Source organism: Bombus huntii, chromosome 2 (genome assembly GCF_024542735.1).
Source record: "Bombus huntii isolate Logan2020A chromosome 2, iyBomHunt1.1, whole genome shotgun sequence".
NCBI lineage: Eukaryota > Metazoa > Arthropoda > Insecta > Hymenoptera > Apidae > Bombus > Bombus huntii.
The window spans coordinates 670,876-697,882 of record NC_066239.1 but is presented as its reverse complement, the minus strand read 5'-3'; the positions used below and the strand labels follow the sequence as shown (position 1 = coordinate 697,882).

Below are 27,007 nucleotides of genomic sequence, written 5' to 3'. Positions count from 1 at the left end.
ACCTAACAAACACGACGATGGTATCCCGCTGGGGGTAGCCGCTCACATGATAATCAAACAGCTAAAAAATTCTACCAAATGTCCAAACTGGACAAATTATAAATGTAAAGAATTAAATAAAAAAAAAAAAGAAAAAATCTTGTCCGCGGCGTGGGGCCTGGTTTGTGTAGAGAGTCACCGGACGTAACAAAGCGTATGAAACGCTTTGAAACATTTTGATTATCTCGTGGTTGCAATATTAATGTGCGTTAGCAAACAGATAAAGGATAACATACTTTACTCAAAATATAAAACTTACGTAATTAAAATCGGTTTTGGTAATAATAACGCCCTCTTACCACTTTACATGAGAACTTTACATTTGCAATTCATGATTTTTTTTAGACTTTTGTTCCTCACAATGAGTACTATATGGAGCGATAAAAAAAATTTAGAAACCATGCTCGAGGTCAATCTTGCAGTCAACTTTTTTAACAATCTTCCTCTTGGATCTGCATCGATCCAAAAGTGCAGAATCCGTTTACGGTAACCAAGACCAAATATTTCTTTACACTATAAATATATATTCTTATATATATTCTTTATTCAATTTCAATCAAAATATTCTCCGATTTGAACATGAGAGGAAACGAAAAATAGTCATTGGTTAGATCTACATATATTTAGAATGTAAATACACATGTAAGTACATAGATATATACATATATACGAATGTACGTATATATATACATATAGTTGGTTCAGGATATTTCATATTAACTTCCACCTCTCTTCTTTTTCTCTCTTTTTTTTCATTTCTTTCATTTATTTTATTTTTTTCACACAGAGTTTATATATACACATAATAATCACCCTGAACAATCCAATATCGTGATGCATGTTCGAGAATCTAAAGTTCGTGTGCGGTAATATTCTGTCTATCAATTCCATCTGTATGGAACTCCAGCTTGGAAAGTACACATAAGTGGCTCCGGCGATCGCGTAGAATCGACGTGGACTTTCAGCTATCCAATTGCCGTCGAACGTCGGTCTATACGAATGATTTAATCGAATCAGTTCTAAGTTGCACATCATATTCTTACATGGTTCGCTCTTTTCATTGCATTACATCTTTTCTTTTCTTTTCTTCCTAACGCACACATAAGAACTTTCGCGTAGAACAATAACAATAGATCAAGTAATTTTGAAAGATCATCACGGGCGGCCACTGATTCCTTGTTTCCAAAGTGGAGAGAAAGCTGACTTCACACGGAAAGATAATAAACACTTTTCGAAATTTGATGGAAAATTGATGAGTCGATTACAAAGATAGTGACGAATGATTAGTGCACTTACATTGTCAGTTTCCGTCTCTTTTCTTTCTTGTTTTTGCGATTTTTGTCTTTTTTTTTTTGTTCTAAATTTGGGTTGTTAAACGTTAATAAGATCTATATAACGCCGCTAACCCTTTCACTGCTATGGTCGCTACTGTCGTTGGTATACACTACTACGTATGCTGATCGGTGTAAAATAGTACCATGAAAAAGTAAATTTTGTGTGGAACTTGAGATTTTTGGTTATTAATTATCAATTCGTTAGTTGAATTATTTGCAATTTAACCCTTAAAAGCTGTCATCGAATATACTATATATATGTATGTATGTACATACTTTTCATTTTACAAATCAATAAAGTCAAACGAATGTAATTAAATATTTCATTATTATTTGATATTAGACGAAAAGTAGAAAAGTCGTTTACAGTGTGGAAGTGAACAATTATTACAGGACAATAATATTAAGTGATATTCACATGATAGCCTTTAAGTGTTAATATTAATTCATAACTTACGAATTTTTTATTTCACTGCTGAATCGATAAGTATTTTAAAGTGCTCCTGTTTCTTATTAGCTACAATACATACGTGTATTTTCATCAGGAACTGATTGTATTGAATTTTTGTACAAGTACTTATTAAATTGTAAATTGGCTTTTCAATGAAAAAGAAATATTTCTTAATCGAAGGTAATCTAACTCAGTTAACAGTTTGATGGTCGAATAATTAATTATTTGATTCGTATGTGCAATTTTATCGATTTTCTGTTCAAATTGGATTTTCAGCAATGCTTCTACTATAGACTCATTCAAAACATAGACATTCTACCTAGATTAGATTGTACATTTAGCGATCTAAAGGTTAACAATCGCAGCGGTTCGCAACGCAGTCGCAAAGGTTAACAAAACAGCGATCTAATGGTAAAATTGACTTTGCTACAGCTAGTTCAATTGGCTGATCAATGCTATTTGTCCCGTCATAGACGTTATCATTTATATACTATGATTCGTCTTTTGATTTAATTATGTATTCCATTTCTTTCCAAACATATCTATAATACGAATATATGTATATTGTATATATATGCAACGTTAGACTTCAACGGATTAACTTTAACGGGATTGCTGACTTATATGCAGTAAAACAAAGAACGTTGGTGGTCTTCAAAAATTAGTAAATAATGATTAATACTAGTAAGCAGAAACTGCATTAAATTGCAAAAGTAAAAAAGTAAACGAAAGACCACAAAGTAATAATCGAAATTCATAATTAAACAGCCTAAAATTAAGTAACGTAACTGAAATCTACCTTCAACTACTCTGGTCGCCTATAGCTAGATACTACAACCGATACTAGGAAGGGAACAAGCTCTCAAGCTTTCGAGAAATAAACCGTAGATTATGAAATTTTGTAAAGAACCAAATATGTACCTAATATTATATTGCATATAACAATCAATAATTTTGAAATAATTATAAGAATGAAAAAAGTACATGCTTAATTCTAAAATCGAACAAAAGAATATTGATAATGCGATATAAAAGCGTTAAAAATTCATATTCTATTATTCCCGATAATGAACTTCTTAATTTTTCAGTACCAAACCTACAGAATAGGTAGAATAGGCCTTTCTCTTCCACTAAGTATTTCAATATTGAAGCTGTCCCCTTATTGCTTCAAATCCTTCAATTATCCATAATAATCCATCCAAACTATATATAATGATAAAAATAAAACGATAAAATCTTTCGTTCATTGATTTTCCATAGATTTTCTATAGATTTTTAACTCGTTCTCTTCATCTGATACTTGATTAGATATAAAAGACACGGACAAGTTATAAATAGCCTTGAATCAGTTAATTTTAAACGAGCTATAGAGGATCTCTGATATCCTTAAAATTAACGTATCGTATCTGTTACATTTGGAGATCTTAAAAGCAGCATACGTATCTATGATAGCAATGAAAGCGCTACGAGCGAAGAATGCTCTATTACCGTAAAATGGTAGCATAAAGATACGCGTGAGATATTATAATAAATCCTTTTCTTCCACCAATGTCTCATCTATGTACGCTTTTAATAAAAAAATAACTATTGACAGCATTTATCATGCCTTTGGTGTCGATAAACTGTTATAACTAATCTTTACAAAATCGTCGGTACGTCGAGCTCTGAAAGGAAATCGATTCCACGTTCTCGTTTCTATGGCTTTCAGCAGGCCAACTTTACCTTTACGTATCTATACAAGTACATTGTACATATACAAGATGCACAATTTATACGCATTGCGTGATCAAAGAATATGAAAAAAACTAGGTGTTTTATAATCGAGCGTATTTTCATAAACGGAATTTCATTAATACGAAGATCATAATACGTAGAAGTCGATTTTATATGTTAAAAAGCAAGATAGCGTTACTTAAATTAATTACTGGATATATAAGATTGGAAATACTGCTTACGTTGGTTTGAGTATATTGGATTGTAATATACGCATGCCGTAGATGTATAATTTATATTTTGCGAATAAAGTCTATTTTTTATAGTGTTTCTCGATATAAAGAGTAATTTATAGATTTAAAGGCGATTATCATTAATTACTGTCCTTGCCATTTATTACAATGGTAGAACATATATTTTATAGTATCCCTTGTTAAAATGATTTTGAAGATAAAGTTTTCTGTAGTAATTTTTTTCGTCATATAAATAATAACAATATATATATAATATAGTATATATAATAACAATATAATAACATATTAATGTTATTTAAAATATAAATGTATATATCGTAACAATATAAATAATAACAAATAATCTATTTCCATTAGTTAAAATCTACTACTACGAAACATCCGGCAAAACGGAAGTTTTATCATTTTCTTTGCTTTCTTCATTCAGTTCCAAATATTTAAATAATTATTTCACACCAGCTTGTGGATACACCTAAATAGTATAACTATACACCAGAAAAATATGAATATATCAGATTTTTTATTTTTTACAATTATGTACATATATATTTACACTTAAAAATATACAAGCGTTTTTGATAATGTTATTGATATTGTTATTGATATGTTATTTGATAATGTTAAAAGGAAGAAACATAGAGGCTTGAATTATTTAAATATACTTGAAAGCTGAAGAACATTCTAGATAGAATATTTTAATTAAAGAGAGCACTAATAGCGTACAAGTTATTATGGATGCTCACTAATAAATTGTAAAGAAATACAAAATAAATCTAAACTCTTTAAATAATATAATATTATAGATATGTATATAATTGTAATTCGTTAACGAGAAATTCTTTTGGTTTCATTAATGAAATACTTTTAAATATCTTAGCGTAGGGTAAAGTTAGACAAAAAGACATTTCATATGTTACAATTCAATATACAAACTTCCCAATTCATTTCTTTTTCATTATTAGCTCAAGAAGTACAATTAAAAAAAGTCCTTAGCTTTGACTATCAGCAATTTTCCCTGTATTCTTTCTACGATCGATTAAATGACTGAAAATTAGTTTCTAATTATCCTCAGAAACTTATAAATATTCTCGGTGTATGAGCGGTATATGTATAGCGCGTATTCATTTATCATGTACTCACTTTTCAAAGCACCAATGAGAATTCGTTGAATCGGTAAAAACATTGCAACATTTCACTAATAGAATATTTTTATTAATCTGTCGGTTAAGATATCCAGTACTGGCGATACTTTGCTACCATTTTACGGATAAGAGTCATAGACTGTATACATACCTACATATGTACGTGTCGCAGTCTTACAATTAGAACGCACCTGACCATGCAATGCGCGGCGGACAAAACGAATCTCGGTGCTATGTAAGTACCTCCGCAGACATGACTAAAGTGTCGCCGTTGGACCGAGACCTATGAGAAATTGACATTGAAAATTCGGTTTCGTCATCAGCGAACCTTTACTTCTTACCGATAGAACCCAGATACTTACAACGTACGCTCTAATCGTCTCCGAAGAAATTTCTTATCCTAACGTACATTTATGCATTTATAAGAAATTTGAAGATGCAAAATGCACTAAATGCACATAATATGCAAAAATATATAAAATATCCAAAGCATAAAATATTTTCTACAATATTTAACAGGTAAAACAATTTCTTAATCATGTCCCACTTTTTTAATTATATTCGTAAAAATATGAACTTGCATAAATATTAAACATCCACAATTCTTTTATTAGGTTGTTCGAAATGTTCGCAATATCATAACACGATGTAAGTCAAGATTTTAGGAAATTCGATTTAATCACGCATTTCAGCTCTTACAAATACTGTCCCGTTAGTTCCGCAGTTAACGAAGCTATGTCTTTATTCTTTGCCTGAATACACTTTTATCATTTAAAAAATGAAATAAATATTAGAACAATAAATGTAGAACACTATGTTGTGGAACATGATAATGGATTGACTTACACCAATATAATTCTCAGCCTTCCAATAAATAGAGTATTAGTATACTCTGTTATATAGCATGTATATATTCGATAAAATTCTTTATCGAAGAGAAAAATCCTGCATTCATCGATATATCGATCAAGAAGAAGCAAAATATATTAGACATTAGTTGAAAACATATATTCACCAAGTATAGCACCATTCGCTTATCGTATATTCTAGGCTTTAGAAAATTGCTTGATTTCCAAGAAATTGAATTCTCTATAAACCTAAAAATATTACCTGGAGCAACTAAATTTAGCACAAACGGAAAATAAAACGATGGATATACATGCAACCTAATAAAATAACTTTCCATAATAATCCTATAAGAACAGATTGTTATGAAACTTTTTTGAAATTTTGCTGTCAACTTCACGAACAATTTATATAATATAATAGAAAATTCAAAGAAATACTGCTCCTAACCGAACATTAAATGTAGTAGTTAAAGAGAAACATTTAGAAAATATAATCAATTAGAAACCGTTTTTTAACAAGAACAGGTTATAGTAAACAGGTATAGTAGTATATCGAACCTCAGTTAGAAAATAAGCTAATTCGGAGGAATTAAGGACTCCTGAACGTCATTTATTTTAGCTTCCACAAACATTTTTAATACGTCGTAACTTGAAAGAATTCATTATCAAAAAGAGACGAAAAGCCTTCTTGAAAAATAATCGAGGCCACTCGGTAGATAGTAAAATGTCATATAAAAAAGAATAGTAAATAAACATTCGACAAAATGCTAATTACTTTTTTGATTACTTTTTTTATGCATCTCGCTATCAACTTTCGAACAACCTAAGACTTTCAGAACTAATCGAAGAACTGTTTGCTACAGAGACGAATGAAAATTTAGGTGCGTATACTATCTATTAAAGTGAGAAGAACACTATTATTAATAAATTGCAAACTTTTATGCATTCATAGGAAATGTGAAGATACAAAAATACGTAGAATGCACATGACGCGTAAATATATATAAAATTATAATATTTAGTAAATAAAACAACTCTGCACATAGATTCTACCTCTTTAATTATATTCATAAAAATATGCATTTGCATAAGTATCTACGGTCTAATTATATTATCAATATAATTGCACATAGGTTTGCAAATTAATCTTGAAAGAGATATTAGATCCGGTTATAGATGAAGATTGTTTCGACGAGAATTGGTACATTTAATTCGTAGGAAGAAACTTTAAACTCTGAACATTTTGAAATATTCTTTATCGACTTGTCTCATCAGTGTTTGTTTCAAGGCAGATCTTATCCTAGTTTTCTATTTAATATAAGAAGTATTCCTCTACAAGTATATCTTCAACTTGGACGAAGATTATGTATATTTTAGAATAGAATTGTGACCGTTCTGGAAATTATGAATTTATATCGAATTTTGTCCTCGTTTCCAGGGTGAATTTGGTTAGGGGCACCTATTTATGCACATATGTAAGTCAATAAAACACTTTCTTCTTGTTTATAAGAATTGTAACTCTGATTAAGTATTCTTCTTGTCAATTTTCACGGATGAGATTGTTCCAAGATTAATTTGTACCTATATCGGTAAATTACTTCTTACTTTCATACTGACTTTCTTACTTTTATATAGACACTATACGCTCCTAAATTATTATTTAACCCCCTTTTTCAAATTCTTCCCTCCTACTTTTACCTTGATCAATTCCGTTAATAGGAAACAGTTTAAATACGTACATATTTTCTACTATTCTCTACGAATTTTAGTAAAATCGCGAGGAATAATAATTCTTACCATGTCATCGAGACATGAAAAGATTTCGTAAATAGATATTTTGTTGGCGCCATTTTCTACCTGTATCTTTCCTATTTTTGTATTTTGGAGACGATTAGAGCATGACTCGCGTATCCGCAGTTTTAAATAATATTTAGGAATCTTCACGGGCGCATTTCACCTACGAGAAACGGGTAATTTCTTATGTTCGTGATTTCTCCGCCGACTATCCTCACGGCTACTTTTCTCGCCGGACTGATCAACGCTTTATCATCGCTCGATGGAATCTCGTTCATGATTACAATCAGCGCTTGGAAAGAAGACATCAATGTGAATAGCAACAACATTTTCATCGTTTGTCAACGATATTCTATCGGCCTGAATTTGCCGGTTTCTTCGTTTTTTTTCGCTACTCATCGTCAATCGCCTTTTGTCTTCCATTTTGCGGCTTTCAGAGTGATAAATTGAGAAGTTAATAAAAAGTATGATTAATTTAGTTTCTGAAAGGCTGAAGTGCACAATACAAAATCTTTAGTTACACATCCACGGGCACGTTCTATTCTATCGGGTTGTTCGGAAAATTCATGACAAAATCGAAGAATTTCGGGGTACTACTTACATATGCCTATATATACCCTGGGAAAATGTTTCTTTTTTTTTAAATGACACGTTTTATTGACCAATGCCAGATTTTTCCCTTAATCGTTAACCTTATTTAATGTCCAATTTGTAAATAATCTTTATTAAGTAGCTTTTTATAAAAGTGCACGATAAACGATTGTTGCCAAATATATAAAATATATAATAGAATAAATTTACTGACAAAAAAAGTTACGAATTTTCAAAACAATCGTTTAGGGACTAATATAATATCGTAATATCGATAGAAATCTTCTTTGTCAGATGATCAAACCTGATGTTATAACTATATCCAGATTAAAAGCAAAGTTTTGTTTTAACATATAATGCTATATATTTTGACTATAGAACACTCGAAGAAATACGATTCGTGTGAATTGTTTGTTATGAATATTAACTCGTTCACATTCCTAAGTAATATAAAAACGAATAATAAGCACTTACGTCTATACAAGTACGAAGTAAATAATTAATATCTTGAGTTTAATCAATTTTGTACAAAATGTAACTAATAAGTTAATGACATAAAAGCATCATTTGAATTATATTACTGAATCATTCTAAAAATATGTACCATTATTATTTTCAATACACACTATGGCTTAAAAATATGTAGACACTTGTTAGGTTTAACAAAACATATTTTCATTACGAAATTACGCATAAATTGTACTACAATTTTACACATTCTCCGTAATCATCATATTTACGTATAATAAAATTGTGACGTGTGATTAAATTAATTTTTAACGTATAGCGCGTAATGATAAAATTAACTTGCGTAGTTGTAAAATTACTCGTTACTTGGCAAGCTTTTTATCTTTAGATTCTTGGATTTCTGTGAATTATAAGTTAGATCAAGAAAGTTCTTCCAGATTTTTCGAATAGAAAAATTTTCGAGATTAATCCAAATAATGATATTTAAATAATAAATATTGTATATATATATATATATATATATATATATATATATATATATATATACACACATATTATATTATTGCTATATCTGTTATTTATTGAAATTATTTACTGATTTATCGTCAATTTGTATATTTTGGTCAAATTCAAAAAGTTTTACTATAAATTAACCAGAGTTTCCGAATACTTACAATCAATATTTACATAGTGTATATTATGTTTTGTTGTACACATATTCGTTCGTACAAATCGTAACTAACTAATCTTGATCTGTTTCGAATCTTTCGTGTTACTTTTTTAATAGGTGAGGCATTTTATATTGCAAGTAATATTTAAGCCTCTTTAATTCGATATAACATTTTAAATGCCCTGCAAATAGACGCATAATTTTATAAATTATTAATATAAATTTAGATCTCATTATCATAGATGTAAACGTTTTACTCTGCTAAAAATCTATAAATTTAAAGCAGGGACTATTCAAATCTTTACATATATATATTTTACGTTTAAATCATGTCGTAAGCATTGTCCAACCAACTCTGAAAATAGTCGTCATTATTCATGTTAAATTCTTTTTCGGTTGACTCACAATCAGTCTGTATAATGGGCAGAGCTGTTTCGCGTTCGTCAGCGTCTCCATTACATTGTATCGGCAGGGTGCCGTAGCTAGCAGCTATTCGCGCGCCTCTTGAGATCAGGGACAATCAAGTAGCCGTGAGGCTCGAAAAGATTAACTCTTTATGTATAATTATAACGCTACGATATGTTGCCCGATACGTGGAAAGTACCTATCACTTGCTAAAGAACTCTTACCATTATGAATATAACAGTCCCCTCCCCCCCACTCACAGCACTTGATCGCTCTTTCTTTTTTTTCTCTCGCTTTATCTGTATCTATCATCTGTCACTTTCACTCCCTCTTCTCGTTCTTCTTTTCCACAGAACGCGTTAAACTGAAAAAAAGAAGAGAAGAAAAAGGGGAACAGAAGCGTTTTAGAATCGTGCACACGTGGCATGTCCCGGAAAGCCGTCGTATACACAACTTTATTGATCGACACGATGTGCAGAACACGGTGCGTAGGCAAGGAAATTCTATAATTACACATGTTGTTTTTCTGTTCTTGTTCAGGATGGCCATTTATAGACTATTTGTCGTGCTGACAAAATAGCTAAACCTTCCCCTGTGATAAAATAAAACGTTTCCTTTCTTTCTTTCGTGCTTTCCCCTCTTTCGTTAAAAATAGGACCTGCTATGGGATTAGCGCAATGGGACGCGTCGCGCAACGAACAAGTTTTGTTCTTAAGGGACCATCCTACGTGTGCACGTATTTTATCAAGTTATCTATACACGGTTAATTATAACGTGCAATATAACTATGCGGGAAGTCCGACAAAGTGAGATTAAAATAAGTATCAGAAATTCGCATTCTTTTGCTTCGACATGATTAGGCAACTATGATGATATAATTAATTTAGCTCGTTTGCATTTAGCCGTTTTAATAAAATAAATAATTTACTAATTATTACTATTATTTATTTATTCTATATAAAAGATTGTCTAAGATTTTAGTTATTTTAAATAACAAATAAAAAGTTTCAATAATAACGGATCATGATCTCGTATATCTAACGATACGTCTCTATTTAAAATAAAAAAAGAAAGAAAAAAGGGAGAAAATACCAATTTGATTAAATATTCATAATATTCATCTTTTATAGAAGTTGTATTAAAATTGAAAATATAATTGTACTCTATGTACATATGTATCTATACATTATATGTAGATCGACAAAGTGTACGGCTTTGGCCTGTACTAAACTTTTTCAGTAAAACAAATGTATGTAAAATTTATACTAATAATATTACATAGTAATAGAATGTATGTCATACACATATAATGGTTCTTATAATGTATATTATTACTGTATAATGTACTATACATAGAGGTATAATGTATATTGTAGTTTTATTGCACGGTATAACTAAACGTATGTAACTAGCTTTACATTAATGATTTTTATTCGCGAGTTTCATCAAAAAGAGCGAGGAACAAGCGATTAAATGAAGAAAACGTTAATAGCGGAATTAACGAATATCATAGTCAAATACGACCAATTATATCATTATACTGATAACAAGGTACAACAGTCTTAATTTCTGATTTGTAAATAGGATGCCAGTTTTCATACCGGTATACATATTTAGCGTCTGTTAGCAAACATACGTAAGTACATACGTATATAATTTTTGTTTTATATATAAATATGTAAGATATTTAAAAACAAAATATTCACATGCACACATACAAAGCTCGTATGTACCATACCTATTTAACTTATAATATTTTTTTATACATACATATATACGATATGTATATGAAATATATAGGTAATTCTGCCTTCTTACTTATTATTAGTACATAAATTAGCTTTATGACGAGTACATACATAATACTACAACTAGGAATGTAGAAACGTTAAATAATCGATCACAATGTTCATCTTTGGTTATGCATGTCGACAAAAAAGCAATGACAAGAAAATAATGTGTTTAATGGTAATAATAGTGACACACTAAAGATATTCAATTCTTTTGTTTGTCGTATTAAATCGTTTTCAGTATTTCGGAAATCGAAACATCAATTTAATAAAAGAAAAATTCATATATTTAAATAACAGATGTTAAAATTAGAAGTATTAAACTATATACGATAAATGCTTCAACATTTGTTTGAAACGATAACTATACGATTACATTCCTTAATTTCGAACAAGAAATTCGATTTACGAATTGACATTCATTACACCGTGTTCGATCGTTATAATAGACCAATCGAATGAACGGATTTGTCCATCGCGTCCCGTCGCAATAATCACCGAATAGCGATGGATAACTCTCTTTAAGTTATCGATAAAACAATAAGTACATCCGTATATACCTATTTTCTCGCGGATCTGATAAATTCTTCTCGATGGTTCAGTACGAAATCGATTTAATTCGATATCGTATCAACGTAGTTAAAAAATCTGAAATCGAGGACACTGATACGCGCAGAGAGATTTCGAACGATGGTAAACGGATCGATGTTGCGTGGTCGACGTTACGAGAAGAAGAAAAAAAGAAAAACAAAACAAAGAAGAAAAAGAGAAGGAGGGAAGAAGAGGAGGAGAAGAAGAAGAAGAAGAATAAGAAGGAAAAGAAGGACGAGAAGGAGAAAAAGAAGAAGAAAAAGGACGAAAAAGCAGAAAGAGAAGAAGGAAAATGCGCCCGTGCGTATATACCTATCTCTTTTTTTTCATCTTTTTCTTTTTAGAAAAAATCACTGTTAACCGGCGAATTGCTATTCACTAAGTGTTATCTCGTTTTCTTTCCCCCTATTGCCGTTTCAATGGTCTCATTTCTAACTCTTGCGAGTCGAAACAGACCAGAAAAACGAACGGAATTCTTCCTTGGAATTCGACAATATTTTCGCGAAATAGATAACGATTGATACAAGCGACAATCGAAAATAGTTGCACGAAGAAGCCGCGTCTATATGAGTTTATAAAATTTCTGCAAGACAATAAAATCGCTGCCCCCGTGTATTTCGGTATAATCAAGGAAGACATTGTGATTGTTCGTTCTTTAATATATATATATATATATATTATATGTATATGTATATAATATATATTCCCCCCTCCCTCCCACAAATTCTCCCTTTTTTCTCCACTTGTGTTTACTCTCCGTTTACGTATATTACACATCTTTTTTTTACTTTTTCCTGTGTTTTTTTCTTCTTCTTTGTTTAATTTCTTTCTTTTTCTCTTGTTTTAATTATCCTATAGCAATTGACTTTTATTAAGGAATGATCTTGTGCATCGCGCAGAGTATGCACAGTAATGTAGCTAGAGGCCACCCCCGCGCGACATTTGGTGCTGAGGACTCGGCGATCGGCGCGGGTATAATTTGCACTGGAACAACGAATTAAAAAAACAAATATCACGTTAGAAACACAGAATGTGCGAACTTGGACAATAGTAAAACTGCCCAAGTTGTCAAAAAAACTAACTCGTGGTTTTCTATAGAAATTTTATACATTTACGTTTTTAATAAATAAAATGATTATTTCATAAAGTATATGGATTTTTTGCACTGTTTCCTTTATGTAGCCTTCCTAATTTTGATTTCGAATACTTTGATCAAATGCCACTCCGTAATTCAAGTAATATAGTTCGTGTTAAAATTTAATAAACGACGAATTTATTGCTGTGAAATATTTGACGACTAGTGGTAATTATATACCTCACTTCAAAAGTCTTATAATATATTTTATCTATCGTAAAGTTTCAATATTTAATATAAATAATGAACTTTAAATTATATCCCGTTCATAGTATGTATTTTAATACACTAACAACTTTTATATATATCAAATTCTTTTTTGTCATATAAAATATAGAATTAAATGACATTCCTCGATATCTTTAAACAATTATAAAACTTCTTCGTTTCAAAGCAAACATAATAACTGTAAATAAAATATAATGTTGCGAAAGAAGTGATCTAAAAACGTGAAAGAATAGTCCACAGGACCGGATAATATAAAAACGAAAAGTTTTTATACGAAAAATACATATTGCATATTTGCAAATATTTTTTTACAAGAAATTATAGGATGCGAGATATTCGAAAAATATGAAAAATTGTAAATAGGAATTTCGCCTTTTAATATAACATGGTGTACGACTGTTGACGTAACTGGAATAAATTTTAGCGTCGAATGTATTTCTAATGAGAAATGGAAGAACATGTTACGAGAGGTATGAAGATAAAAGCGCATGGAAAAGATGTGATAAATCTGTTTCTTTTAATTCTCTGACTTCCATGTCACTAGCTAAAAACACGTATTTTAATATAAAACAGCCAAAAAGCGGAGTAACCAGATAGATTGAGGGTATAAGTCTTTTGAAAGTAGAAGATAAATATACAATGTTTCGTAAGAAATGAATAACATGAATTTTGTTATTACGATGGTTTAAAAAAATTTAAGTTAATGTACATAACTAACGTTGCAATGATTGATCACATTACGTTGTTCATTTGGCATTGCCATTTGTTTGGAATTTAAGCACGAATCTATTGAAAAGTACATGTTTTCAAAATGAAAACCTGTTTTATCAAAAATAAAATATTCCTACGTGTTTAATAATACGTTAGAACAACGATTTTAAGATTGAAAGTAAACAATTTTTCATTCACGATTTTCTGCATTGTATCGTCACAAATTATTGACAGATCATATAAATTACTGAGAAGAAGATATAGTTCCTTCTTCACAAGAGAACATTAAATATATAATACAGGAATTACAATATATATAGGAAATCTATTTTTATTATACCATAATAACCTATATTACTCTATATCTAAACTATTTTCGATAGCACAGTTTAATAATGTTCGCTCTAATATATCACATACAGTTTATTGAAAGCTATATTTTACTTTCAGCATAGTAAATTGACTTAATTATAGCAATGACAAAAAAAAAAAAAAAATAGAAAAGTTAACAAGAACACGCTTAAGCACACTGCTCATATCTTTACTTTTACTTGATTACTTGATTACTTTTCTTTGATTACATTTAATAATTAATATACTTGATATACATATAACACTGTATATAGTACAAAAGATATTATATTATTTAGCATGATTGTGCATGAAAACCAAGTCAAATATGGAACAGTTGCTACGAGTATGAGATTAGATGTACATGGAACTGAAGAAAGTACGAATTTCGCGATTGCTATTTCTAATTGGATGTTTCCTCTCGCGATGCAATAGCACTTCAAACGGGTTAATTAGAACTACTTTTTAGGGTAACTACGCATCTCATTCATTAGTTCACCTTATCTGAAGCATGGAAAAGGAATTTGAGATGAAAACCTCGTGACTACTAGATTAGAGTAAAAGAATGTTTTTTAGCAGAAAAAAAGAACGAAGAAATGACATCATGTACGTGATTCTTTTTTCTCTTTGTGAAACCAAATCTGCTAATACGTACTTGCGTATCGATGTCTATCTGAAATAACGAATTTCCATTTGAAAAGCAAATTTCTATTTAAACTAGGCAAGTTCCATAAAATACGGGACGTTCATATATGATTTCCGGATTAAAAAAAAAAAAAAAGAAAAAAGATAGCAAAAATAAATAGGTCACGTGCGCACTCTGCACGCGATGAATAGCATTCGAAAATCCGATTGAGGACCTCTCTAAAAGTGAGTGCTCGATAACTGATACATAAAAAGGATATGACCTATGAGAAGATTGTAAAAACATAATCCTCAATAATCGTTGAATGAAAGTTTAGAAAATCTGTATAGAAACATTGAATAAAGGCAGTGTTTAGAAATTATACATTGGTAATTAATCTGCCTCTTTTATGCACCTGGGGAAAATGTTCTAAAGTTACTTTCCTAAAATTGGATCAACGAGCAGTGTTAAAAAATTCTGTAAGAAATAAATTTCTGGAAATAAATATCTGCAAACTGGATTTATACTACCTAAACTGGATTTCCAATTATATGCACCACTCCATATTCGTGATTTTAACAAAATAATAAAATAAATACGTTAATAAATTCTAAAATGAAAGATTGGAACGAAAATATAATTGTTAAAAATTATATTAAGTGGAATAATTACCTGAAACCGATTCCATCCTAACATCAGCGTACTGCACGTGGCGTAATGGGTAATCAGGAATAGTTGAATAGCAACTGATTTCCAAATATCCATTTTCCCCTGTATGCAACGCGGATACTTCTATCGTTAGTTTTGCAGTAGCTGACATTAGTTGGTGTTCGTGATACGTGTGAGGATAGTGGTTTACCAGACTAATATCCACCTACATAGTATAACACACAAAAAGCTCATGACATTTGGTCAGAATAAATTTTGGTAAAAATATTATTATTCGATGACGTATTTATGGCTTGTCGGGTTTCGATCGTGTTCTAACGATGCGTTGGAGTTATGCAAATGTTTCGAATATATTGTTACAATCTACTCGTTCATGGCAGACCTGAAATTAACGTAACGACTTCGGGTCGTGTTGTCACTATTTAAACTCCTCGTCAAAGAGATAGCCCATGTGATATTTAATTTCTCAATTAATTTCTTATAACAAGAAAATAATAATCAACATAAATAGTAACTAACGATAATTACTTATCAAACTTATGTAGTATCGTGGACGAAAGGCCTAAGAAATATCGGGCGAACTATGAACAATGTCGCGAGAGCCGAGGCGCCATCGGGCCCATCAATGTGTCATCGGTCTTTTCAAGTGCATAGTTTCGTGGAAAAGACCTACGTGACCCTGGCCACGAGCGTCTGCAGAACACGTGTGCGGTGGGCCTAGGAAAAAGACAACAGAATGCGGCAACGGCCAGAGTGTGAGTCGAAAAACAGAGTGCGAGTCGAGGAGCCGAGTGCGAGTTGAGCGGAGACGGAGTTTGCGAGTGGCGTTGCCGAGAGAGAGTGGATTGCGCTGTTTTCTGTACGTTTGGCGTGAATAGTTCAGGTTGAACAACAATCGTCCTTTTCTGTCTGATTAACATCTCTATTGTCCACTCTTTGTAAACACATTATATCACGATATTACACTTATATACTTATTTAATAATGGATACATCCCCCTTTATTTTCTATTACTTCTATTGTACGATTTGGTATCGACTTATATAGTTTCTAGATGTAATTTTGACTTAACGTATTCCATTCGCGCACAATTGCATTTTTTAATTGTTGTGCGTGTTGATACTGCTTTCCATTCGCGTATACGCCGTGAACAAGTTCTGCCCAAAAATTTTCAATAATATTAAGGTCCGGGGAGCGTACAGGCCGGGGCAAAATAGATATATTTTTTTCATTAAAATATGATTGGACCAATCTTGATGTGTGTACAGGTGCGTTATCTTGTTGAAAGATGTAATCAGGCCCAGAAATGCGTTCTGCGTGATTATTTATTTGTTTTTTTGATTAAATTTATGTATTTATGCATTCTCCCAACGACGAACTTGATACTTGTGTTGTCGAAATAACCGATGCCGGCCATCACGCTGCCTCCCCCATTTGTCATCGAATTGCTGACATTGTCTCTTTTCTTATGTCATGAAAATAATATTGGAACCCATCAGGACCATTCAAGTTGAATATTTTTCGTCTGCCTTCTCCATTTCTTTTTCCAATGCACTCTTTCTTTTGCAAAGCGTAAACGTCCTACTTTGTGCTTCGTTGTTAACGAAGGTTTCTTTTTCAATTTTAGCCTCTTGATATTTTTGCAGGATAGTAGAACTCGACGAACACTTGAAACACTGACACTAACACTAGATTTTTCCATTATTTGCCTCGTTAATTGTTTGCATTAACTGCGAGTTGGAAGCTACACGCAAAATCGCTCGCTTATCACGATTGGATAACGATGACGGCCAACCGGTACTTTTCTTTTTGCCATAATCTTCAACATTTTTTAAGAAATTGTGTATTACTTTACGACTTCTTATTATTACTTTCGATATTTTTGCTACTGATAACTGTTGCTGTTTTAGTTCTAGAATTTGCTTTTTTTCACAGTCGTTTAATATTTTTCCGCGTCCCATACTTACACATTTATATAATATATATACTGCAATCTTTTCTCGTCGATAGGTCACGAACTACTGAGCAATTTCCAAACATATTGACAGAGTGTTCGACCTCAATTTGGAATAGTTTTTCTTAGTTGGTAAAAACATCTACGACATTGTCACTTATTTCCAGCAAGCCGCATATCCTCAGCTCATAATGTTTTGATATTATACATTACAGACGAAAAACTTTACACGCGTCATTAAGAAATTGAAGACAGCTCACATGGGCTATCTCTTTGACGAGGAGCGTATTTGTATGCTAGCGATGATTGGGAGGCTTCCCAATTTCAACTCTGTTCTGAACAAGTAAACTGCAATGTTCACAAGACGTCGACGCGTCGCGTCGATACAAACATTAACGCAAACGCACGATTAAAAACTTGAAAAACCATAAATATATCATCCAATAATCATCGTGCAAACTTAAAATCTAAAATATTATTATTATTAATAAAAGATGCATAATCATCTTTGTAGACAAATATGAAGGTCTGAGAATCATAGTGGTGTAAGTCAGACTATCGCTAGTTTTCGTAATATACTCTTTTGCTTCTATTAGGTGTTATAAAGAGTTCAATATATTTTTTCAAGTCATAAAAACATATCGTGCCAATGAATAAAATTGTAACTCGATCAATTTGAAACTACAGGGATAATAGTTGAAAACTAAAAGTTAAAATATCCAGATTCTCAGAATCATGACTTATATCACTATAATTTTTAGTCCATCGTACAATGCATATAAAGAAAAATAAAAATATCATTCACTGATCAGTTAAAAGAATCATCGTTATATTTTTATGTACAATCTTTTGTGTTTAGTATTGGTTTCAATGAAATAAAATTGAATATAAATTTTAATATCGTGGAAACATGATTACAATCCTTCAAAAGTATGGTAAGTGTAGAATGAACGATTTAAAAAATAATTATTTCTTTATGATATATTATTTTATATTATTATCTGCATAGAAAATAAATATTACATAACAATTGCGTCACTTATTATGACGTTTATATGTAGTTACTACTATATATTATGTATATTTGATGGCTTAGTCGGACCAGACTGTAAAATTTCCATTACATTTAAGGCGCAAAATTTTTCAAAACAAAAAAAGGACAAAAATAGCTGAATGACATTGATCGAACGTTGAATTATTACAGGATGACTCGGAGAGTTTCTCGTGCGCTTTTATAAAAAAAAAAGTTATAGCAGTATTACACATGGATACGAGAAGATAATATGAAAGTTTAACTCTCAATTTAACTCACACAACTTATCGTACCGTAATTCGATGATTATTCTAAACTAAACTAAACATCAACTTAACTTGCCGCTTATCGAAAACTTCAACCTTTGAGTACACATTTTCTTCAAATATACCTAATAAAACGCATTAAAATTGCCAATTGATAGAAAAATAATAAAAAAAATCTATTTCATTTGTTTGTATTTTCTTGTTTAGGAAAGAAATTATAAAATATTAATTTAAATATTGTGCAAATATAATTACTCATTTACATTTATAGCTCAATTTCTAAGATACTTTACTTACGATACTTTTTACTTAATACCACAATTAATTGGTTTATTAAATTGGTTCGGTCTAAAATGTATATACATATATATTTTGTACTTTACTGAACACTTTAAATATTTTGATTATTATAATATTAAATGTATTTTTAATTGTTTATAAAATTTCATAGATATAGGTCTAAAGCCTAGTATAATTTGTTCACAAATGTATATGCTTAATATAATGTTGATTGCACTTTAGCTTTACATATCTTCATATGTAGATATATGCATCTAGGTATATGCTAATAATATTGAAATTATAATAATATTGAATATTACAGTATTATTGAAATTTGACTCATCGCCTTCTTGAAATAATTCCCTTGTAGTCCTCAAATATTATATATTTATCGTATTAGGAAATATAAGTATGTTGGAAATTAAAATTGAAATTTGAGATTAACGAGCAATATGAAAATAAATAAAATTTTAAAGACATACACGACAGCGCTACTAATTAAATTAATCCGTTGAATAAAGTTGACGTTAATAGACGAAGAAAGGAAAATTTCGTGAAACACGACTGCTGTCAGTGAGTGATAACACGTGAAGAAAAAGAAACATTGTGAAGATGTAGCTTTACTTATACTTATACTTAATACTTTTACTTATACTTATACTTAATACTTTTACTTATACTTATACGTATACTTTTACTTATACTTATACGTATACTTTAAATGATTAAAGCTAAGGACATTACCGAGTAAAAATTAATTCGTTTTGAATTGTTGGCTGTTATCTTTGATATTTACTCACCTCCTTGCCGTTTATGTACCAAGTCAAGTGAGGAACTGGATGCGCAGCCGAGGAGGTGCAGTTTGCCTCTAAACTTTCACCGACCACGTACATGCTTTTCTTGAACGTGATTTTTGGGTTTTCAGTCTGTGGAACTGTACAATTTCATAACATTAATTAGAATAGAATTACTCTGGAGAAGACCAGTGCAAGAACAATTCAGTGCTACAGAAAACTTCGCTAGATGTTTACTTTCGCTTCATTTTTATTAGGTCACGCAGAAAATTCTTTCATTTTTTAATAAGCTATAACTAAGCTGTATGTAATGCGCCTTTATATATGTATGTAGTACTAACAAAATTTATTACATTCAAACAAACATCTTCTCTTAACCAATATATACATATACTCAATAATATATATATATTCTTTTTCGAAAATTCAATCGCATTATTTATTAAATAATTAATGAAATGGTTTTGTATGTTTGATAGATTGACCCTTTGAGTGTTTAAATATTTCGGAAGGAATATATTCTTAGTTTGCTGTATTTGACGTTTAATAGAAAAAAATATATTATAGATTTATTGTTCGCTGAACAAAGATAAATATACACGTCTACCTACAAAGACAATGTTTCGTTCGTTATACCAAATGTGTAACTGGAAGCCAAGTTGCACTAGAAACATAATATAATTATTCAAACTATGACAACTATGACAACTATGACAACTATGACAACTATGACAACCTAATCCCAACCTAATCCCAATGAATATATTATTCTATGTATATGTATATGTATATACTATATGTATAGAATGATACGTTTAATAAACGTAGTATGTATTAGAAAAAAAGTGACCTAAAGGGCGACAGGACTTTCCACGGCACATGGGCCTTCTACCACAATAATCGAATAATTATGTAGTAATATTATCAAATTGAAAAATGACAAGTACCGGTTATAGACTACTGTTGCACGAACATTATCATCTTTTTCTAAATCCTACAAGTTTATGTTAAACATTACAATCAGCTGATTTGTATAATTTTTTAAAATTATTTTATAAATCTTTATTTACATAGTTACCAAACGTATTACTGTTATAATAGAATATTTATTAACATTAATAATTTGTAAAATTTCAATAATTATATTAATTCAATTTAAAAAGACATAAATTACGAATTATTAGTATTAATAAATACGACTAAAGATCATTAACGAGTTTAGTAATGGAATGAATGAAATTTTACAAGTGAATTTTATAGATTATAGATTATTCAAGTAGATATTCTTAAGGAAATAATTACAAGTAAGAAGAATAGATACGAAAAATTACTAAGTCACAAAAGAAAAGTTCATAATTTATGCTTATAACTTGACAATTTGCAATTATATACATTATTATTTGGTTAAATACCGTTAATTATTATTCAGCAGAACTCCCACAATAAAAACATTTTAGATTAAAAAGAATAAATTCCGTATTTGCAATTATACATTATTCCTTCTATGAATTTCACCTGCAAATACATTATATTATATAAAATATATGATAATATATGTTATATTTGTTTTCAATCGAATAATTTCTTCTAACCTGTATGGATCTGTTATGACTTATGCCGATAAAAGTCACATAATTTTACTGCAAGGATGTTGTGTTTTATCACGATTTTATTTTACCATATAAACGAAAACATTGCTTAATTAACCAGTCGATCAATGAAGAATAAAGTGAAGTGTTAGTACCAGATTAACGTTCGATGAAAGTTTAGAATCTTACGAAGACAAATTTTAATATAAATTGCAATCGCGTAGTTGTAAAAGGCATGAGCCAACTTAGGCTACGTTTGTACTGGATGCATATTCGGATACGTCCGTGTACATACACGAATAAACGCATTGAACGCCTTGAAATATAATAAATGCAAGTGGTTTTGTTATGTTATACATACTACACGTATATTGATCGTTCGATGTCGTCTATACTTGTCGATATACGTAATTTTTTCATCAGATTCGTTGTGACTGAGAATTCATCTTTCAAACGAATGATGATTGTTTATCAAGTGTTTCTTTCGTTTCATCTATGCAGAATATAAAAATGTGTTTCAGAATTTATTCTAAAATAATCGCACTCTCGAATTTATCTAATTGATTTAAAATCTCGAACCGAAATACGATATTTTTCATTTTCCTCTCTTAAAGAAAACATCTTATTTCCTCGTTTTAATTTACCATTTATTAGTAAGACCTTGAATAAAAGATTATCAAAACAACATATAATAAAAATTTGCTAAATTCATGTCCATTTCGTATAACATGTAACGCAATACTGATCATCCAATACTGAATACTGAATGACGTATCCAGTATGTATAACCAACACACCACTTTATTCGTCCATATACATGTATACATACATGTATATAAATCCGAATACGCATTTATGTGTTGATATAAAATTGGGTGTAATTGAATTTAATGGTACTCGGCTCCATCTCTACTTATGTATCATATATCAATATCGTTTTATGATGCATGTAACAAACGTGTATTATACATACTTGCACATAATTACTCTATTATTCATTTCCTTCGTTTCAGAAACATAAATGCAAATATTATTGTTCCATAAATGTCGTGCAACAGGGAACCCCTTCACAATGTATGATAATTGGTACCCTGATGAAGCATGGCGAGAACATGAGTTCTAAGGAATGAATGAAAAACGAGAATGAGGCAGCTATGACAAAATTTCAGATGGTACGAGCTATCAATCCGACCTTTTATCCGCGAAGAACGTTTAACCAGAAACGCAAGAAGGTGACAACATACAAGACGGGGGATCTGGTGGCGATCAAGAACTCGCAGGCCGGTCCTGGACTAAAGTTCCACTCGAAGCTCCCTGGGCCGTATCGAATGGTAAAAGTTTTACGGAATGACCGTTACATGGACCAGCGAAAAGGTGAGCACAAAGGGCCGCAAACGGCCTCTACGCTGACTGATCATATGAAGTTGGACATTGTTGGAGTTAGTAGTGCGAGTGACGATAAGCACATCTGAGGTCAGATGTATTTGTTAGAATGGCCGAGTATAGTATCATGAACAGATCGTCAAAGGGTCTGGGAACTTCAATGGGCCAAGCGATGTGTCGTCGGCCCTTCAGTCGAATAGTTACGCAGAAAAGAGACCTACGTGACCATGGCCGTGGACGGTTGCGAAACACGTACGTGGTGGGGCTATGAGAAAAGACAAAGGGATGCTTAAGGAAGAAAGACGAATCAACAGACAGTCGTTAGTTGAGAATCGAGTTGTGAGCAGTCGTTAACTAAGAGGGGAGCACGAGACGGGTATGGGTTCTCGCGGCGTAGTACCACGCCGTGAGAAACCCTGATGAATCTGATATTGTCCTATAGCCGGGTGGCGGCTGGTCGGTGCCCTTACGCATCCGCCGTTTTGCCGATCCGGTGTGGAGAATTTCGGAGAAGTTGGTAGTCCCATACCTGTCAAGAACGCTCACCTCACCTTCTCGTTGGGGCTCCCCGTCACTTTATACCGGCTTTAACCGGGGTAGGGTGCGGAAGAGTGAGTGGCACTAGGACTGGAACTAATGGTGACGACCTCGGCGAAATTTAAATAAACAATCACAGAAACGATATCAGACGTAAAAATATACAGTTTACGGTGCAGAGGAGGGAGATTCCAGTAGGGGAGACTCGCGTAGTTGTGGGTAGTCAAGTGGGCTCCGCTGCGTTGTCATCTTACGACCACGGTCATTCGGAGATGGATCGTCAGGCCCCCGGATCGGCTTCTGCGTCTGGTGAGGGGGTTATTGAGATCGGCTGACGGGCCGGAGGGCCCGTTTGTGGCTCCCTCCATGGTGTCAGACGCCGGAGCATCTTCCCTAGAAGGCTATTGGAGAGCCTGCACGAGGTCCGACGACGAGGAATCGTTAGTCTCGAAGTCGAACCTCTCTGTAGTATCTGGGTGGTCCAGGGGCAAGAAACGGTAAGTGACTTGCACTATAAGGACTGCTACGGCTGTATAAGGCTAATATCGGTGTTGAGATGATCAGGAGGTTCGAGGAGATAATTAGAGTGGCGATTATATCGTCCAACCTTAAAAGAACCTACATCAGGATCCTTAAGGAGGCGGTAGGAAGCGAGGCCGTCGGTGCTCGATGAGGAAAACGAGACCCTGCAGAAAGTTCACGCGAGAATGGCGGTGAGCGCGTCCCAGGGGTGATCTTCTCCATCTGGACGGTGGATGTCGCCGACGACGAGCTGCTGGAAGCGAAGAAGAGGATGACCTCTCGTGACGTGGCACCAGGTCGGTCGACGACTCGGTCCTTCGCTGCCTCCAGCCTCCGGGCACGGGCATCGTATGCTACGTCGATGACACTCTGGTCCTGGCCGGGGGACGATGGTTTAACGAGACCCTGCAACTCGGCGAGGTCGTCGTGGCGTGCGCGGTTCGCGCCATCCAGAAGCTAGGCTTGAGCGTGTCACCTGCCAAGTCTGAGGTCATGTAGTTCTTCGACCAACACCGTACAGGAACCCCTCCTTCTGGACTCTGTGTGAACATCTGCGGAAAGGCAGTACAGGGAGGACTCCAGATAAAATACCTGGGCCTCGCGATCGACAGCCAATGAACGTTCAGGCCGCACTTCGAGTTCCTGGTTCCTAAAGTGACGGCCGCAGCCAACGCCTTATGCGGCCTATTACCAAACATCGGCGGGGCCGGAGTCGGAGTTCGTCGACTGTATGGGGCCCCAGTGTGGGCGGAAGATCTGCCGAGGAGTCGTCGCAGCTTACTGCTGCTGAGGAGGTTGCAGAGGACTACCACCATCCGAATAATCAGGGGATATCGGACCATATTCTACGCATCGGCGTCTGTGCTGGCGACGTCTCCTCCGTTCGAGCTACAGGCCCTAGTCCTCCGACGGGTGTACATCACCTGCAGGGCCTGTGCTCGGGCGGGGATACGCCCTCCGCCAGCCAGTCGGTCCACGACGTCCGGAAGGAGGCAAGGCTCGAGACCTGGGAACGATGGCGCATTCAGCTCGCTGCCGAGGATACGGTACGGCCTCATCGAGCCGTTGGAGCGGTCCTACCGAACTGGGAGACCTGGAGAGATTGCGGCGGGCTCCCGCTGACGTACAAGATGATGCAGATGCTCACCGGGCACGGAGTGTTCGGGGAGTACCTGCTAAGGATTCGGCGGGAGGTGACTAGCACGTGCCACCTATGCGAGGAAGAAGAAGACGCAGCACAGCACACGCTGGAGTTCTGTCCTGCGTGGGAGGAACCGCGTCGTGTCCTGCGACTCGCCATCGGCGAGAGTTTGGCCCCCGAGGCGATCGTAAAAGTCATGCTGAGGGGGCAACAGGAGTACATCGTCGTCCGCTCCTACTGCGAGCAGGTCATGCTCGCAAAGAAGCGTGCCGAGAGAGAAAGGGAGAGAGGACAACATCCATCGAAAGTGCTGTCAAGCCGAGGAGGGTCTGCCCCCCCCCCCTCGGATTTGCACGACGGCCCAGGCAGCGTGGCGTTAGGAGGAGTGGTCCCTAACGGTCAATCAACGGAGGATGACTTCCGATAACACCATCAGGGAGAAGGTGTGCCCCGGCAATAATTCGCAAGGGATCCCGGGGCACTCCTACCAATCGTTAGGGCGTCCACCGTGGGTTTTTAGTCGATTTGAGTCCGACAGTACCCCGTCCATGAGGATTTGCCCATGTTAAAAGAAAAAAATCGTTAACTAAAAGTCCAGTTATGAGGAGTTGAGAGTTGAATTGCCAAGTTGCTATCAGTTGTAAATTATTAGTTGTGAGTTGTGAATTATCTATAAAGTTGTCTTAGTTATAGCACATTACTGTATTTAGTTCATGTTAAATGACCATCGTTTCCTGTCTAATCCATTGTAAATGGATCCATCTATCAATAAACTTATCATTTAGGATAAAAATCATTGAAAACCCTTATTTCTAATATTTCTGAATAAATAAATCCTATATTATGAATTTACATATAGGTTATATAGATTATATGAGTACTTTTTGCAAATACTTAAAAATGACATTAATAGTTAGGGTATAAAATATAAAAGTCAATGTTTTCATTTCTCAGTGTCTTCACAGCAATGTTACATCAAAGAATTCTTGTAATTGATTTACAAGTACTTTTTCAAATTTTATAACATTTCCCATTTTTTCAAACTTTGGTTTTCGCTTATTAATAGATAATTGTATTGCAAAGGAACTTTTTTAATATGTTATACACTTTTCAAAGTCCAACCTCCACATTTTACTATAGTTCCTAAGTTTCTACAGTAATTTAGCGCTATTAATCTTTGCGTGACTAATCTATTTGGAATAGAAGACATTTTGTCTCGTTTGTTGTTGTCCGTCAAAGGACATATTTCTTATTATAATTTTACGTTTCATACGAAAGTAGAATAAGATAGATATACTTTACAGGTGAAATATTATGATGCCCCCTGAAATATTTGTAATATGAGTGAAATTTAAACACTAACTTTTTAAAAGCTATAGATATAATCTAATTGCAAATTATTAATATTATAGATATGAGATTCAATCTTTTATAACGATGTTTCTTATATTTAAAATTGGAGATGAAAGAATTTTAGTCAGGATCAGATGTGATAGTTTGAAAGAGGCAAATAAGTCCTGGTCGAAACAGGAGAAAAAGACACGTACGTTGTATGAAAAATAGGAGGACTGGTTGGAGCACTGGAAGGAGGAATGTGAAACGATAGATAGAATGAATTTGTATGTCAAGGAAATTCTGGATAGAAATAAAAACATGAAAAAGGTGGTGGCGGAGAATAGAAAGGAAGAAGGAAAAGA

At 33.2% G+C, this 27,007-nt stretch overlaps 1 protein-coding gene across 3 annotated transcripts in view; it reads right to left on the bottom strand.

Annotated features, from left to right (window-relative positions):
* Positions 1–771: 771 nt before the first annotated feature.
* Positions 772–27,007, bottom strand: part of LOC126873535 (uncharacterized) — a 44,090-nt gene continuing 17,854 nt past the window's right edge. The window contains exons 4-7 of one of the 3 annotated variants that reach the window (XR_007692448.1): positions 20,145–20,278; positions 15,813–16,014; positions 9,934–13,074; positions 772–5,216 (exon numbers count right to left, since the gene is read on the bottom strand). Coding sequence is in view for 2 of the 3 variants with exons in the window: in XM_050634509.1 (XP_050490466.1) it covers positions 12,962–13,074; positions 15,813–16,014; positions 20,145–20,278 (449 nt within the window). In the remaining variant the exon portion in view is untranslated. Of the gene's footprint in view, positions 13,075–15,812; positions 16,015–20,144; positions 20,279–27,007 lie in introns of all 3 variants that reach the window. The other 2 variants (XM_050634523.1, XM_050634509.1) reach the window with 2 other exon arrangements.